Source organism: Prorops nasuta, unplaced genomic scaffold (assembly GCF_024137725.1).
Source record: "Prorops nasuta isolate Cenicafe-Biocafe unplaced genomic scaffold, Cenicafe_Pnas_1.2 PNAS00009, whole genome shotgun sequence".
NCBI classification, from domain to species: Eukaryota; Metazoa; Arthropoda; class Insecta; order Hymenoptera; family Bethylidae; genus Prorops; species Prorops nasuta.
In genome coordinates, this window is record NW_027116806.1 from 443,892 (window position 1) to 461,369 (window position 17,478).

Here is a 17,478-nt window from a genome sequence, read left to right on the forward strand (position 1 = left end):
AATATAGGGCATACGGCGAAACGCGGGACAATGGTACAGCCGTATTTTTCAACAGAATTTGATGAGACTAGTAATAATTAAAGCCATTCTTCATGTAGATTGTCCTAAAGAGCTCGCATTTTCGATAAAGCTTATAGTTTTTCAGTTATGAACGAATGAAGATGGACGTGCGCAACACCTGATCTACGCGAGAGAAGAAATATGTATTTGTGCGCCGTGCAACTTCAAACGTTCATAGCTGAAAAACTATAAGCTTTATCGAAAATGCGAGCTCTTTAGGACAATCTACATGAAGAATGGCTTTAATTATTACTAGTCTCATTAAATTCTGTTGAAAAATACGACTGTACCATTGTCCCGCGTTTCGCCGTATGCCCTATATTTCAAGCATTACGAAATCTCCTTTTCTACAGTTTTATTTCAAAATGATAATTGCATTTTCAGCAATTTCATTATATCGGTGAAATGAATTGTACTCAACATTGTTTTAGCGGTATTTATATGTGTATAGCTACAGATAGGGGAATAGCGTAAATATGAGGAAAGCTTCGCAGTAAGTTTCGATGCTGGAGTGGGGGACACGTTAGCGTGAGCCGCGAGAGGGGTGGAAGCCTAGCTTTCTTCCTAAAAATTTTTGCTTTTCGTCCACCTCAAAAACGCGGGACAATGGTACGGCTCTATTTCTCAAACGATTTCAATGTTTTTGGGCTTGTTGGAATCGTTAGGTCTGGCACCTCGTCATAAAGAAGCCCGATTTTTCGATTTGTTTTGCGTTTAAATAATATTAATGCGAATTTTTAAACAATTTTATTTTTTTTACGTTTTTTGGAAAATACGGCTTTTTTTATGACAAAGTGCGACTCCTAACGATTCCAACATGCTCAAAAACATTGAAATCGGTTGAAAAATAACGCTGGACAATTCTCCCTCGTTTTTCGTTCCGTAATATTGGCTACAGAGGGCTTGAGGGATCCCGTTAAATATTTGTTATATTGAGGAAGTTTATTATCGAATTTATCAAATTCCATTTCAACCCTTTTTGATATTAACATTAGATTTACGGACTGAGCCAATTTGACTCATTCAAAAGTATTTCTAAATCATAATTTATATGTTAAAAATGTTTTTAATAAATTTTTTAGTAATAAATCTTTCATTTAATTTAAAGAAGAACTAATTTCTATAAATAAAATTTCAACTTTCGTGTATTATACAAATTATCTCACTTTAGTAAAAATAGGTATAATTAACGTCCGTAAATCTAGTGTTAAGGATCATTTTAATTACTTGCCAACTTTTTCTTATATATGTTTTTTGGTGGGATCTCAAAACATTTTTTAATGGCTGAAATATCTTAGGCTAGCATTACACAGCGCATAGAGTGGCACGCTACGTGCCGTGTAATTCCGACCTTACGAAATTCTCTTTTACTATAGAGTACTACTGACACACATACGTACATACACAACCCTGCCACCGAACACTACGCGTTTATTGTTTGTCTAGATGATGTCAGACTGTATCGGAAGAGTACAATGACCGGCTGAAATGGCGTCCCTTGATGCTTTTAGGAACCGCGTTTTAGGATCCTCCACTCTATACTTTATTCTGCTAGGCGGAGATAGCGGAATGGAACGCAATAACTATAGTAGTTCGTCTATCTCGCTCTAAATGCGTGAGTGCGAGAGAGAGAGAGAGTTTTATACGGTATAGCAGGGCAAGCCAGGCGTCCCAAGTTCCCCAAGGCTTATTTCTATCTGTGCCATTGCCTATGGCTATCTCTCTCGTCCGGTAAGAATCATTCGTCCGTCCTTGTTTAGGTCAGTTCTACACCAATGGATACTCTCTAAAGAAGATTTCCTCAGGAGACACCATTGAAGACTGCGATTACAGCGGGGATTTTAAAATAGTGTGCACCTGTCACTGTCAAACGTCAGTATGAAAAATTATTGTCGCTTACAGCGCGTTGTGCAATTAACATTATAAGTCTGGATTATTATACGATATTCTGTAATTCACATATATATATATATATATATTGTAACGTGGTAGAAACCCGTTACAGAAATATGCTTATTTTTTAGTTCTTTTCCCCCCCCCCCCCCCCTAGTGCTTCCCCTACCCCTGAGTATGCCTGTGAGTGAGTGAATGAGTAAGGATGAACCTCCTGTGCGATGGTAATGTAGTTACCCGCTTTAGGGGTATTGTAATTGCCATCCGCGGGAGGAGGGTAAATGTTTTTAGAAAATAGCATGATTGAGGATTAATCGAATGTTAGTAGGTTGTAGTTTATTTAGAATTAAATATAATATTTCCAATGCTAAAATTATAAGTATCTTAGAATAAGGATCCTCTGCTGCAACAAGAGCTTGAAAACTGTTGTCCCTCTATCCTTCTCTAACCCATGTTAAATCCAGATAAGTCTATCTCCTTTGCAACTATTGTACCGTCCGCGTATGTTTACGCGTCGCTCTATTCTTCCCCTTATCGCGCTTCGCGCCGCGAGCGCCTAGCAGCGAGTCCCGTCCCATCTCCTTACCGCGCTGACGCTTTACGCGCCTAGCTGCGTTCTCCCCTACCCGCGCCACTACCGACCCACCGTTGCCGACCCCGCACCGTATCGCCCCGCCGCAGGACCATGAAGCGCTAACGTCGTCTGCTGCTGAGGACAACCACGCAGGATCTTCGCGCAGGAGCTACCCAGCCAGCTAGCATGTAAAGCATAGGAATAATTAGCCGGAACGGCGAGAACTATGGATCGCGGATCCATACCTAATCATTGAATGGTCCCTGGATCCCGATCGTACCTATGCCTACTTGGAACCCCCGGAATGAGGGGAATGACACTGAGAATAAAGGAATAAGTGTCAATTTGGACTACACCTTGTTCAGCTCTTCAAGCAACCGTACGTGTAATTCAAATAGATGATTGGGTCGTCGCTGCTGTGATTGAAACACGTCGGCTTTCAATACAGCAGGCCCCAACCTAACGATTTCGTCAAGTTTGGTGCAGTTTTCGTGGCGGACGTCGTGGGATCGCCGGACATCGCTTTCGGAGCCACGGAAAAGTTTTCCTTGCCCTATTCCTTTCCTTTTTTTCTGCATTCCATTCGCCGCCTTTTCTCCCGTCGCTTTCCCATGGTATTTCCCCCCGTTTCCTTTAGTTAATTAATGAAATCAGTGCGCCGTATGATAAGTGTGCCAGGACATCGCGGGAGGCCTCTCCCCCTCGGGATAATTTAGTTTAGTTTTTCTGTTGTGCTTTATTTTTTGAATAAATAAGTGTCTCGGACGTTTTAGTGTTCGGTTCTTTAATATTTGACCTGGAACCTGTTTCCCCGGTTACGATATATATATATATATATATAGATGTGTGTGTGTGTGTGTGAATTATACAGAATATCACATAATAATCCAAACTTATAATATTAATTGCACCAAACGCGCTGTAAGCAACAATAATTTTTCATACTGACGTTTGACAGTGACAGGTGCACACTATTTTAAAATCCCCGCTGTAATCGCAGTCTTCAATGGTGTCGCCTGAGGAAATTTTCTTTAGAGAGTATCCATTGGCGCAGAACTGACCTAAACAAGGACGGACGAATGATTCTTTCCGAGCGAGAGAGATAGCCATAGGCAATGGCACAGATAGAAATAAGCCTTGGGACGCCTGGCTTGCCCTGCTATGCCGTATAAAGCTCTCTCTCTCTCGCACTCACACCTTTAGAGCAAGATAGATGAACTACTATAGTTATTGCGTTTCATTCCCCTATCTCCACCTAGTAGTATAGAGTATAGAGTGAAGGATCCTAAAACGTGGTTCATAAACGCATCAAAGGACGCCATTTCTGCCGGTCATTGTACACGAAAGGACGAAAGTTGTCGGAGATAGGTTTCCAATGTGAAAGAATGAGAGTTCCAATCAAGACAACAATTTTTAGTCGGGAGAAAAAGAAACGCTGAAAGTAACTGGTCGAAACTGCACGATCTTGATATCTCAGCATTGAGTTAACCGATTTACACGTTATTAGTCTCATTTGAAAGCTTAGGCTAGATTTATTTAATGAAACTTCCATTAAAATTTTCATCAAATTGCCATCACAATATATGGATCGGAACTAAATATTAGATATAGTATTGTCAAATTTTGCGTAAAACAGGGTAGTGTCTCGGATTTTTAAATTACTTGCCATCAAGACACTACCGTATCTTTTAATTGTACTTGTGCGTTGTAATCTTGCATAGACAGGGATATTAGACAGCGATATTTGTTGGTGAGATTAAGCACAGGGAGTAGTAAGGAGAAGATTGATGCTTCTAATAATGCAAGAGAGCTAATATGCTTGTCCTTGTTTAATACATAATTATGCGCTCTCGTCGGTAAAACCGTTTCAAATCAATTGTTCAGTTAAATGTGATTCGGTATTAGCCAATATTCTTCTGCAATTTCAGGAATATTAGCTTCTTTTTGGTCTCAGATTATTCGTTACACTCTGGCCCATAGTCGTAAAAGCTTAATTTTTAATCAATTCAGTGACACTTTTCAAAGAGTAAAATATAATTGTCGTTATTTTTTATTTCTATATAAACGGGCTTTTTACCGTTATAGGGTAGATCTCAACGAATAAGTTTAATCATTACAAAAATGTTAATATTTCTAGGATTTATAAGATAATTGGAAGTTAATAAATTTGACATCGAGGGCATTCCCTTAAGAATCCTCGTCCTTTGAAATTTAACCTTCTAAGTACCCTTAATTTTCAACTTATTATTTACATATTTATAATTAATATAGCTACTGTTCCACTAAAATATATTCATATGCACTTTTTAATACTTTGTTTCTAAATATCAATATTATTACATGTTACAGTTGAAATAAGAGAAGTAAAAGAAATAAGAGTAGGAAAGCATTCAAAAGATTTTGAAAAATGGCCGGAAGATGCAAAAAGAATTGAGAATTTAAGATGTTTTGTAGTATACTATGGATCCGAATTTAGACTAAAAACACTTTCAGTTACTGGTAAGTTGACTTTAGAGTTACAAATTTATTTTGTTAATTAATAAAATACTGTCATTTTAGCTCTAAGTGAAAAAGAATGTGAACTATGGGTTAAAGGTTTAAAATATTTAATGCTCGATACTATTAATGCTCCATATCCGTTACAAGTTGAAAGATGGCTCCGTAAAGAATTTTATGCTATGGAAAGCTTAAAAGAAACGTAAGTATAATATGTTTTTTATTTTTAAAAATGGTAAGAACAGATATATTTTTAATTTATTATATTTTATAATGGATAGCAGAGGTAAGTAGCTTTATAACATTTGTACCCATAATTATAAAAGTGGTCTAAGTCAATTCACACTTTAGAAGCAAAAATTTCCTATGAAATTCATAAAAAAATTCATATTTATAGTAAACTTTCATTAATCAAGACTAATAAAATTTTAAATTAAAATGTTATATAATATAAAAAAAATTAATTTGGTTGAATGCAATTCATTGAATATCTCAAGACAAGAGATAATGACTTAGACCATTTTCATAATTCTAGGCACATTTGACATTAATTTAAAAAACTGTAGGATAAATTGAATAGCTTGAAGGTGTATCATAATAATCCTACAAGAAAAAACAAACTTCACCTGTAAGAAGTACGGTAAGTACATAAATCATCCAGCATAAATAATATAATAAAATAAAATATTCCAATAAAGAAAATGAGTGAAATCCAAATGTTAGGCAAGTATACAGGGTTAGTGTATATTTTCACCTTGGTAAAAGTTAAACTTCGAAGAAAAAATAGTAACACATAAAAGTTACTTGCTGGGGGCCCGTTGTACGCAATGACATTAAACAGCCATATTTTTCAATTACGGAAAGTAACACTTGTATTGTAAGATATCGACTTACGCATTAAAATTACGGGCCCGGTAAGTAACTTTTTGTGTTATTATTTTTTTTTTTCGAAATTTAATTTTTGCCAAGGTAAAAATATATACTTGCCTAACATTTAGATTTCACTAATTTTTGTAATTGAAATATATTATTTTACTATATTAATTACGCTAGACGATTTATGTACTTGCCGTCTTTTTCTATAAGCGAAGCTTATTTTTTCTGGGATCTTATAAAGTTTAGTAAGGATATAGAAATTAAAACTATACAGGGTGTAACAGCAATGATGTTTTTAATTTTAACTACATATTCTTGAAGCTAAACTAAGTCGAAAAGTCCTATAGTATGACATTCGTAAAAGCATCATTGCTGAAATAAATCAATTTTAAACCGATAAATTAGGGCTTTGATTCAATGGAAAAATTACTTTACTCTCACTTTCGTTGACAGTTCCCCTTTAAAAAACAAAAGAATTTTATACTTCTCTACTGCTCTGTATTATCATACACGCATACGCACGCAACTACGCTGATTATTAATATTACCTTCTAACTTTCTAGAATCCTGATCCGAGCACCGTATGAAACTTATTTTCCGTCTCGTTTTAACAGAATCTCGATGATGTACTTATTGATTCTAAAATTCTAATCAACAATATTGCGTTATTTGAAGAAAACTGATATAGTCCTAGTAATAAATTTATCATTTCGTCGGGGAATATGCAATTAAGTAAAGAAGACTTACTTTTTCACCAAAACTATATCTGCTAATATTTACAGAGAAACTACTCGAATTCTGTCTTCGTTCGTCAGTCGCGTCAAGTAAGGTTTCAACGCTTTATCTCGTCAGTAACGTTGGTCGCGTCAAATCGTCGCCCTTTGTATATTATTTTAAAAACTGTTCAAAATGCCTCCCCCCTGCTTCGATACAAAATCACGCTCGTCGCAGCAGTTCTGTCTATACACGTTGTCCAACGTACGTTCGTCCATGTTTGCAATCGCTGCCTTTAAACGTTTAAGCGCTATTTCCGACGAATCAGGCTCTGTAACATAAACTTCATTTTTCATGTTACCCCATAAAAAGAAGTCCAGCGGTGTCAGATCCGGAGAGCGAGAGGGCCACTTTATAGGTCCTCGATAAGCGATCCATCGATTTGGAAAATAATTTTCCAAAATCGCGGGAGCTCGTCGAGTAAATTATAAGGTGGCGCACTGTCATGCTGAAACCACATTGTGGTCCGCAAATTTAACAATATGTCCTCAAGCAACCCAGGAATAACTTCCCTGAGGAATCTCGCATATACTTCCCCGTTCGTGTTCTCTGGAAGGATGACCGGCCCGATCAAATGAGTCCCTATTAACCCAGCGCAAACATTCAATTTCCACCTATGCTGGTAATTTCTCACACATACGGCGTGTGCATTAAACTCGGCATAGGTGTGAGATTTATAAAAATTGAATGTTCCTCCATGAGTAAATAGGGATTCATCCGTGAATAAAATTCTGCGATGAGAATAACGATTGACTTCTGATTGTCTCAGAAGCCAACGACAAAAATTGACGCGTTGTGTGAGATCACCTTCCAAGAGATCCTGAACGGGTGTTTGATTGTATGGATAGAAATTTTCAGCTTTGAGAATTCAATGTACCGTCATATGCGAGATTTTTACTTCTCGCGCTATTCGGCGAGTGCTTGTTGTCGGGTCAGCTTCTACTAATTTTAGTACTTTTTCCGTCACGCATCTGTCACGTACGTTATGTCTGCCTTACTCTTCTCTTGGCAAAAATGAACCAGTGTCTATCGATCTTTGGTGAAGATCTGTATACGTCCTGCTAAATAGGTGTCGTGTATTTGGATACCTTTCCCAGTAAATTCTCGCTGCTTCTGCCGCCACTGCTCGAGCTTCTCTCAGGATGAGCAACATTTAGGCGTACCAGCGTTGGTGAAATTTGGCATTTTTAAAATAATATTTAACCACTGTTTATATAACATAATATGCAGTTCACGTTCATCCGAAAGACTGATTGTTTATTACTGTGAAAAATGACAACGCATCGGAAGAAAATGCCGGAAGATACTTCATCTTTTTATTTCGAAAATATGTGAGTGGGTAAAATGCCGAATTTTTCTAATGAAGAGTATGCAGAGATGATGCTGATCCTTAGGGAAGCTTGAGGATTGGCGGCGAAAATTTACAAGTAAAGGTATCTGAATCGCAGTAATGCTTTCTAGCATTTTATAATTAATAATTATATTATCGAGATTCTGTTCAAAATAGGCGGAAAGTAAATTTAGTACGGTGCTCGGATCAGGATTGTAGAACGTTAGGAGTTAATATTAATAATCGGCGTAGTTGCATGTGTGTGTATGTATGCTTGTACGACAATACGGAACGGTGGAGAGGTACGAGCTTCTTTTGTTTTTCGAAAGGGAACTATAAACGAAAGTGAAGGTAATAGTATATTCTACAACAAGGGAGGAAAGTTGACGGTTGCAGACGAGAGTAATTTTTGCAGCACAAGCGAAGCGAGGGTTGCCATTTACACGAGTGCAATCGTCAAATTATTTCATCTCGTGTAATACACGATATTTTTCTTCAAAAGTGTATGGAAAGTGGGTTTTCTTCATCGTAATTAACTACCGGACCGAAAACGGCTATTTTCACGTTAGTATCACCCGCGCATGCGAATTAGTGTTTTATTTCACTTTCGGCCCAAGGGAAGAAAGACTTTTTTTCCTCCCAAGGGACGAAAATGAAGCAAAACTCTAGTGCGCATGCGCAGCTGGCGTGAAAACAGCCGTTTTCAACCCGGTAAACTACGCTCTGAAAACAGCCACTTTATATGCACGTGTGATGAAAAGTAATTTTTCCATTGAATCAAAGCCCTGATTTATTGGTTTATAATTAATTTATCTCAGCAGTGACGCTTTCCGGATGTCACAGTATAATACTTTTCGACTTAGTTTAGCCCCAAGAATATGTGGTTAAAATTAAAAGCATCATTGCTGAGATAAATCAATTTTAAGCCGATAAATCAGGGCTTTGATTCAACGGTAAAACTACTTTACTTTCACTTTCGTTGACAGTTCCCCTTTCAAAAAACAAAAGAAGTTAGTACTTCTCCCCCGATCAGTATTGTCGTACACGCATATACATACACGCACGCAACTAAGCCGATTATTAATATTATCTTCTAATGTTTTACATTCCTGATTCTGGTACTAATGAACTTTATTTTCTGCCTATTTTTAAAAGGATTCTCGAAAGCACCCATTTATTTGAAAATTCTGGGTAACGATACGGCGTTATTTGTAGATTAATTTTCAAGTCGTCTTATCTTTTCAGTGACGCGACATATGAACTGCTCTAAGGTATTCTAAAAATAAGTATTATATTTAAAATGCTATTATGAGAAATTGTATTTTTTTCTGTTTTTGAAAATCTTACCGTTTTATCAGATAGAGCAGTTTGATGCGTGCATCATTGGAAGAGCAAAATGACTCGGAAATAGATTGTCAAGTAAGCCGATAGTCTTCTCTTGAAATTTCAATGTAAGTGGAGAGCTTAACGGGATCTCTCAACCCTCGTAGCCAACATTACGCAACGAAAAACGAGGGAGAATTGTCCAGCGTCATTTTTCGACCGATTTTAATGATTTTTGGCTTGTTGGAACCGTTAGGAATCGCACATTGTCATAAACAAGCCTTATTTTTCCAAAAAATGAAAAAAATCCAATTGTTTAAAAATTCGCATTAATAATATTTAATCGCAAAACAAATCGAAAAATCGGGCTTCTTTATGACAAAGTGCCAGACTAACGATTCCAACAAGCCCAAAAACATTGAAATCGGTTGAGAAATAGAGCCGTACCATTGTCCCGCGTTTCTGAGGTGGACGAAAACCAAAAATTTTTAGGAAAGAAGCTGGCCTTCCGCCCCTTTCGCGGCTCACGCTAACGTGTTCCCCCACTCCAGCATCGAAACTTACTGCGAAGCTTTCCTCATATTTACGCTGATCCCCTATCTGTAGCTATACCCATATTAATACCGCTAAAATAATGTTGAGAACATTTCATCTTGCTGATATAATGAAATTGTTGAAAAGGAGATTTCGTAATGCTTGAAATATAAGGCATACGGCGAAACACTGGACAATAGTACAGTCGTATTTTTCAAAAGAATTTGATGAGACTAGTAATAATTAAAGCCATTCTTCATGTAGATTGTCCTAAAGAGCTCGCATTTTCGATAAAGCTTATGGTTTTTCAGCTATGAACGATTGAAGTTGCACGGCGTACAAATACATATTTCTTCTCTCGCGTAGATCAGCTGTTGCACACGTCCATCTTCAATTGTTCATAACTGGAAAACTATAAGCTTTATCGAAAAAGCGAGCTCTTTAGGACAATCTACATGAAGAATGGCTTTATTTATTACTAGTCTCATCAAATTCTTTTGAAAAATACGACTGTACTATTGTCCCGCGTTTCGCCGTATGCCTTATATTTCAAGCATTACGAAATCTCCTTTTCTACAATTTTATTTCAAAATGATAATTGCACATTTAGAAATTTCATTATATCAGCAAGATGAAATGTTCTCAACATTATTTTAGCGGTATTAATATGGGTATAGCTACAGATAGGGGATCAGCGTAAATATGAGGAAAGTTTCGCAGTAAGTTTCGATGCTGGAGTGGGGGAACACGTTAGCGTGAGCCGCGAGAGGGGTGGAAGTCTAGCTTTCTTCCTACAAATTTTTGGTTTTCGTCCACCTCAAAAATGCGGGACAATGGTACGGCTCTATTTCCCAACTGATTTCAATGTTTTTGGGTGGGGGGGGGGGGGGGGGGGCTTGTTGGAATCGTTAGGACTGGCACCTCGTCATAAAGAAGCCCGATTTTTCGATTTGTTTTGCGATTAAATATGATTAATGCGAATTTTTAAACAATTTGATTTTTTTTTAATTTTTTGGAAAATGAGGCTTTTTTAAGACAAGGCGCGAGTCCTAACAGTTCCAACAAGCCCAAAATCATTAAAATCGGTCGAAGAATAACGCTGGACAATTCTCCCTTGTTTTTCGTTCCGTAATATTGGCTACAGAGGGCTTGAGGAATCCCGTTAAGGGATCCCTTTAAGAGAAAATAAGCCTTTTTTCATTTAATGAAGGGACAAGCCACAAAATTAAGAATAATTTTTCTTTATGCCGTAGATTGTCCATAGTTTTTGCCTTTTTGCATAGTGTCTGCCTCAGTAGACATGCCAGTAAAACTAGACAATTGCTAGACCAGATTCTACTTTATAGTGACCAGAAGTTGATATGGTCACACCAAAATCAAATATTTTACAATTCACCAATCAAATCCTAATATACTGAAAAAGAGAAAAGCATAAGTATTTACTAACTTATCAGAAATCTTGTCATACCTAAGAGCATGCAAAGACTATGAATAATAATCTATAGCATTAACAAAAAATTATTCTTAATTTTGCGCATTTTCCTTTCATAAAATAAAAAAAGGCTTATTTACTCTTCTAGAGATCTTTCAGGCTCTCCATTTATTAGGCCGAAATTTTGAGACGAGACTATGGCTTCATTTGAAAACCAATTTTCGAGTAATTTTGATCTTCCAGTGAAGCACACAGAACCTGCTCTATCTGATAAAACAGTATAATTTTCAAAAACAGAAAAAAATACGATTTCTTATAATCGCTTTTTTAAAATAATTCTTATTTCTTGACTACTTTAGAGCAGTTCATATGTCACGCCATATAAAAGATAAAACGACTTGAAAATTAACCTACGAATTACACCTTATTATTCTCCAGACTTTTCAACCAAATGGAGGCTGTCGAGGATCCTTAAAAAATAGGCAGAAAATGAACTTCATAAACACCAGGATCATGAATGTAAGTCATTAGGAGATAATATTAATAATCGGCTTAGTGCGTGTGTGTGTGTGTGTGTGTGTGTGTATACGTTTACGACAATACGGATCAACGGAAAAATACAAACTTCTTTTGTTTTTTGAAGGGGAACTGTCAACGTAAGTGAAATTAAAATAATTTTTCCGTTGAATCAAAGCCTTGATTTATCGGTTTAAAATTAATTTATCTCAGCAATGATGCTTTTACGACATTAATGGTACAAGACTTTTCGACATAGTTTATGCTTAAGAGTATGTGATTAAAATTAAAAACATAATTGCTGATATACCCTGTATATACATATATGTTGTAACTGTGGGTTTTCTCCAGGCCAAAATAATCGAACACAATAATTTCGGGATCACTGACTTTATTCAACTATACAAACTTAACTCAAAGCAAGGGCCTCCCGCGATGCTCTGGGACACTTATAATATGTTACACCAATTGTCTTATATTAAAGATAGTAGGGAGGGCTTAATGGAGGTCGATAGGGGTAGATACGGGGGTTGGTAGGGGCTGCGACAGGGAGGACACTAAAACGGAAAAGTGGACGGCAGGGAGAAATGCAGGGAAAAAGGACTCGACCACTCCGGCGACGTCTCTCGGCTTCCTTACGCGTCGGCACTCCGCTAAAACTCCGCACGAAACCAATGCAAGGATTGGGGCCCGGAATGAAAAGTTGGTACTCCGCAATATTCCCGCGTCGACTCAATCAACTTCACAATATTCGGCGTACGGTCATCTCGTCGAGAAGCTCAATCGCTTGAGAGCTCACTCGCTTAACAGCAGGAAAAGATCTGCTTCGGCTTGACAGATATTCCTCCTTCCTTCTGTCTCGTCCCTTAATTCGGCAGGGGCATAATTAGGGTCAGGCGCATGATCGGGATCCAGGGACCAAGCTTCAATTACGTATAGATCCACGATCCATAGTTTTCGCCGCTTCTGTCAATCATCTATATGCTTTGTCATATAGCCGGCTAGCTAGCTGTATGCGTAAATATCCTGCGTTGTCGTCTCACGTAGCAGACGACGCTGATATTCCGTGGCGGTGTAGCTGAGCGGTAGGAGAACGGGATTAGTGGCGTGGTAAGGGGAGTCGCTGCTAGGTGCGTCAGACGCCAGCGCGGTAAGGGGAACGGTAGGGACACAGCGTAAACAGGCTAGTACAGAGGAACGAGTGTGAGAATGAAGGACTTATCAGAAATTGGCAGGATAACAATAAGGATTGGGAAATAACAGGTTTCAAGCTCATGTCAGAGCAGAGGATAGTTTCTTACAACTAAAGTATCGAATTATAATAGAACATAATCTTATATCGTAAATTATATACTCTAACTAAAAACATTCGCCAAGTTCCCAATCATACCATTTCCTAAAAACATGCATTCTCCTTCCGTGGGCGACACTTACAATATTCCTTCTGCAGAAAACTACATTGTAGCTCCACGGAAGGTTCATCATACTACACTCATACACTCACAGACATACATGGGGAACGCAGGAGGCACTAAGAGGCAGTGTTGCCGATCTGCAGACGGACAGACGGATTCCCCACCATCTGTCCGCGGATCCACTAACACGTTCAGCGATGCTGGTATTCGTGAGTCAACCCCATTTCCCTAGTTACGCACACCATTGCAGTGAGGTGTACGTGTCTCGGCTTGCATCGCTTAACTTCGGTGAGCGTCGGTAGTCTGGGCTGCGAAAGAGAGCGAAATAGTTTTCTTGGATCTCTCTGTCTTGCCCCCGAACTGATCCGAACTTAACTTCGTTCTGCCGACGAGTTAAAATCCTTTTCGGCCGACAGCTTCGCCTTTTCTTTGATAGGATTGCAGTTAAGATTACTCCAGAGAACTTTTAAATGATAATTAAGAAATGCTCAACATGCTCTTATTTGCTCTAGTACCATTAAATAATAAATATAAATAGTATTTTAACATATAGAATATAGTAATGTACAACTTTAATTCCCACACTCCCTTTCATGCAATACAAATTTCATTTTCTATTCCATTAATAATAATGATTGTGTTATTAATTGCTATTCAAAAGCATTCTTCCAATCTATAAATTTTATAAAATTAAAAAAAATACCAAATTTGAAAAGTATCCGAATCCGCGACGATCAGTGTTGCGAACAGATACTTAATCACCTGCGCTACACATGCTCCTAAGAGCTTACAGATAAGCAGGCAATATGAATGAAGGCTTTCTGAAATAAAAATTATTTATATTCTTTATTTTCTTGAATTTGCTTAACCCTTTATACTCCGCTATCCTCTCTGAAGGGACATAATATTCTTGGTATGATAATAGCGGAGTACAAAGGGTTAATAGCTGAAATTTTTAAAACTGTTTTTGAAGATTCGATTAGTTTTAATTGTTAAACTTCTGTTCTACCTGATTTATCGTTTCGATTTATAACTCTAGATGTAATTTCAGCTATAAACTATAATCAAGAAAATAAAGAATATATGTTCGAGATCAGGGAAAGCAGAAAAATAAATTGCCTTCTGCTCGGTTCCCTATCTTTCTTGCACGCAGAGTCGACAGATAGACCGCCAGCGTCTAGTCTGCTCACTCTGTCTCTCTCTATCTTTCGCTGCGGCACGCTTGCTCATCTACTGGCCCTAGCACGTCGCGGCAGCGGTACTATTTGCGTGCTTGGCCGCTAGGTGGCCAACGCCTTCAGCAGCTCTCTTGCTGGCAAGTTTAGAGCCGCGTAATTATATAGATGTGTCCTTGATAAGGACCCATCGCAGCCTAATCCGCCAGCAGCAGCAGCTACCGCCGCCGCAGCCAGCACCGCTCGCCTACTTTTTGGCCTTCTACGGCAACTCGCCTCACCGGCATCTTTTTGCGCCTCCACAACACCAGCGCCTCCACGGCACCAACGTCTCCACCAGACCACAAAGAGCGCCTCCACCAGCGAACTCTTCTGGGTAGATCCTTTGGTAAGTATATCACCCAACCACCCATCGCCTTCCAAGAGAGGATTTCCCCTCTTCGGCACTTACCTCCCTCCTAAGGGAGATTTTTTCGGGGACTTCCCGGGAGAAAATCAACCCTTTCCTTCCCCTACCACACTGCCTCCAAGGACTCTCTCGGACCCAGTGTTCCGACCATAAATCCAGGGCTGTCGATAGAGTTGGGTAGTGGGAGGGGTAAAACTCACTCTAGGGGTTGGGAGGCTCGGGGCCACTAGCAGAGATGTTAACTTGTGGGAATTCGGTATCCCCACCACGCCGCCACTAGGTAGCACGCACACAGTGCCAGCGGTACATCGGTGAGCCAACCCCACTACTGTCGCCGCTCGCTGGTCACGCACCTAGCTACGTCGATACGTGCGTGGCTCGGCTTTCGTCGTTGAAGTTCGGTTAGCTCCGGTGAGGTATGAGTACGAGAGGGATGAATATACTTTTCTCGGACATCTCTTTCGCTCTCTATTTCCCCCAAGTTTAGTCAACGAGCCGCGCCAAACTCCTTTTCCACGGTATCGGCCGGCTCGATGCAATTGCAAATAAATATACATTTTGACAATTATAATTCATGAAAATTATTAAATGTTAACAATTTAACAATTATTCTGAAAATGGTGAAAAATTATTATGAAAAAAAAAATAAAAGTAACAAGTAAATAATATTGTCCGTGACAGTAATTGAAAGAAAAAATCTTTGTTATATTGCACAAAATGATCACTGAAGTTTGACATTTAAAATTCATCAAATAAAAAAAAATTATACGATAATACATTAAAGATTGATTAATATGAAAAAATGGTTAAAAATTAGGTAAAAACTCGACCATTCTCTTACAATATCACTGCACCGATAGCAATTCGGATTTGTAAATACGACCAAATTCATTAATATGTACTATGAAATGCAAAAATCTGACCTAATTTCTATGATGAGAGCCTAGTAACAGAAAATGTGAGGCTTCTCGGAAATTTCTTCGGTTATTTTCCAGTATGGAACACCTAAGCGAACTGAATTATCCTATAATGTATGCAAAAAAAAAAATAGGAAATAAAAATAGGACGTAATATATCACAATGTGAAATAATGTGAAGAAATAGCTCAAACCCACTATTTTCAAACTTTTTTTATGCAACATTTGAGTGTCGAAGGTACTTCCGCCTTGAAACTTTTGCAAATTCATGTATAATTGTTGATAACTAAATAATTATTGCTCCAGAATGTACTTAAAATAAAAGTTTATTGAAATTGAGTTTTACGCTATGATATTGATAAATCTGACTTTATCTCTGCATTGAAAAGCAAATAATTCAATTTCTCATGCTTCTCGGATGTTTCCTCAGCTAGAATCTGGTATAATATGTCCGAATGAACACAAATAGATGCTATTAATTATCAACAAATTATGTGGGAATCAAAATTGGGGATTCAATGCTATGCTACAAAATAATGACCAGAAATGGCTAAAATTGTCCAATTTCAAATTGATTTTCTACAAAATTGGAGTATCGTAAGCGCATTTGGTTTGAATTTTTTGCAATTTCAGTTATGTCCGAAGAGTCATCCCAGAAATACGAGAAATTCAGTTATTTGCCTCTGAATATTTGCATAAAGTCAGATTTTTCAATATCATAGGGTAAAACTCAATTTCAATAAACTCACCATTTTAGAGCTTTCAGAATTTCGGGAAACTTCAGCTTTAGAAGAAGAGCGACTACTGCTAACCAACACATTTTTATATGTCATCCGTGTAAAGTGATGTAGCATTTACCAAAAACTCTCTAAACAAATCAAAATTCTTTTCCTCATTTAGTTATTAATTTTTATAAAATGCTTATATGTAGCCATTAATTAATAAGATTTGGTAATAAATACATAAAAAGCATTCATATTATATCAAATAATAAGTTGAGGTACAATAAACTTAATGTTTTTATATTAATCTGCTAACAAATACATTTTTTGTATTTATTATTGTGTCCAATAAGTTAATGGTTATTAATAAAAAAATCCTTCTAATGAAAAAAAATGAAAAAATTTTAAGCTTCGCCAAGACTTGAACCCGAGCCTGCCGCGTGACAAACAGCTGCCTTACCATCTGCACTACAGTTCTCACTTGGTGTACCAAAAGCAAAACAGCCTTTTAAAGACTGGCTACAATTCTTTCATTAACTCGTCATAAACGATTAAGAAATAGCTGCAATAATAAATACACTTATTTACACAGCATTATTACACTAAATTTATTATGTTTTTAATTTGAAGCATATATTTTGCATGAAGATATGATAGTTTAACGGTAACCATGCAGTACACTAAATACAAAGCTATTCATATGCTACATTGTCGTAAATTAACCTGCAGGCGGCCGGAAAGTGCCGATCGGCACACTTAAAATTTAAGCCTTTATGTCAGGTCCATTGGGAACTTTTTCCATAGATAAATAATTCAAAGTATGACTTATGCACGCTCACCAAAATTCCGGCTGCCTACAGGTTTATTAAGTAATATTACAATATATGTTACGTGTAGTCGAATAATTTACGACAATGTAGCATATGAATAGCTTTGTATTTAGTGTACTGCATGGTTACCGTTAAACTATTATATCTTCATGCAAAATGTATGCTTCAAATTAAAAACATAATAAATTTAGTGTAATAATGC

The 17,478-nt window shown here is 37.5% G+C and overlaps 1 protein-coding gene across 5 annotated transcripts in view; it reads left to right on the forward strand.

Annotated features, from left to right (window-relative positions):
* Positions 1-17,478, forward strand: part of sl (small wing phospholipase C gamma 1) — a 467,203-nt gene that overhangs the window by 65,786 nt on the left and 383,939 nt on the right. For all 5 annotated transcript variants that reach the window (XR_010823023.1, XM_066731397.1, XM_066731396.1 and 2 more), the window contains exons 3-4: positions 4,877-5,026; positions 5,087-5,225. Coding sequence is in view for 4 of the 5 variants with exons in the window: in XM_066731397.1 (XP_066587494.1) it covers positions 4,877-5,026; positions 5,087-5,225 (289 nt within the window). In the remaining variant the exon portion in view is untranslated. The remainder of the gene's footprint in view (positions 1-4,876; positions 5,027-5,086; positions 5,226-17,478) is intronic.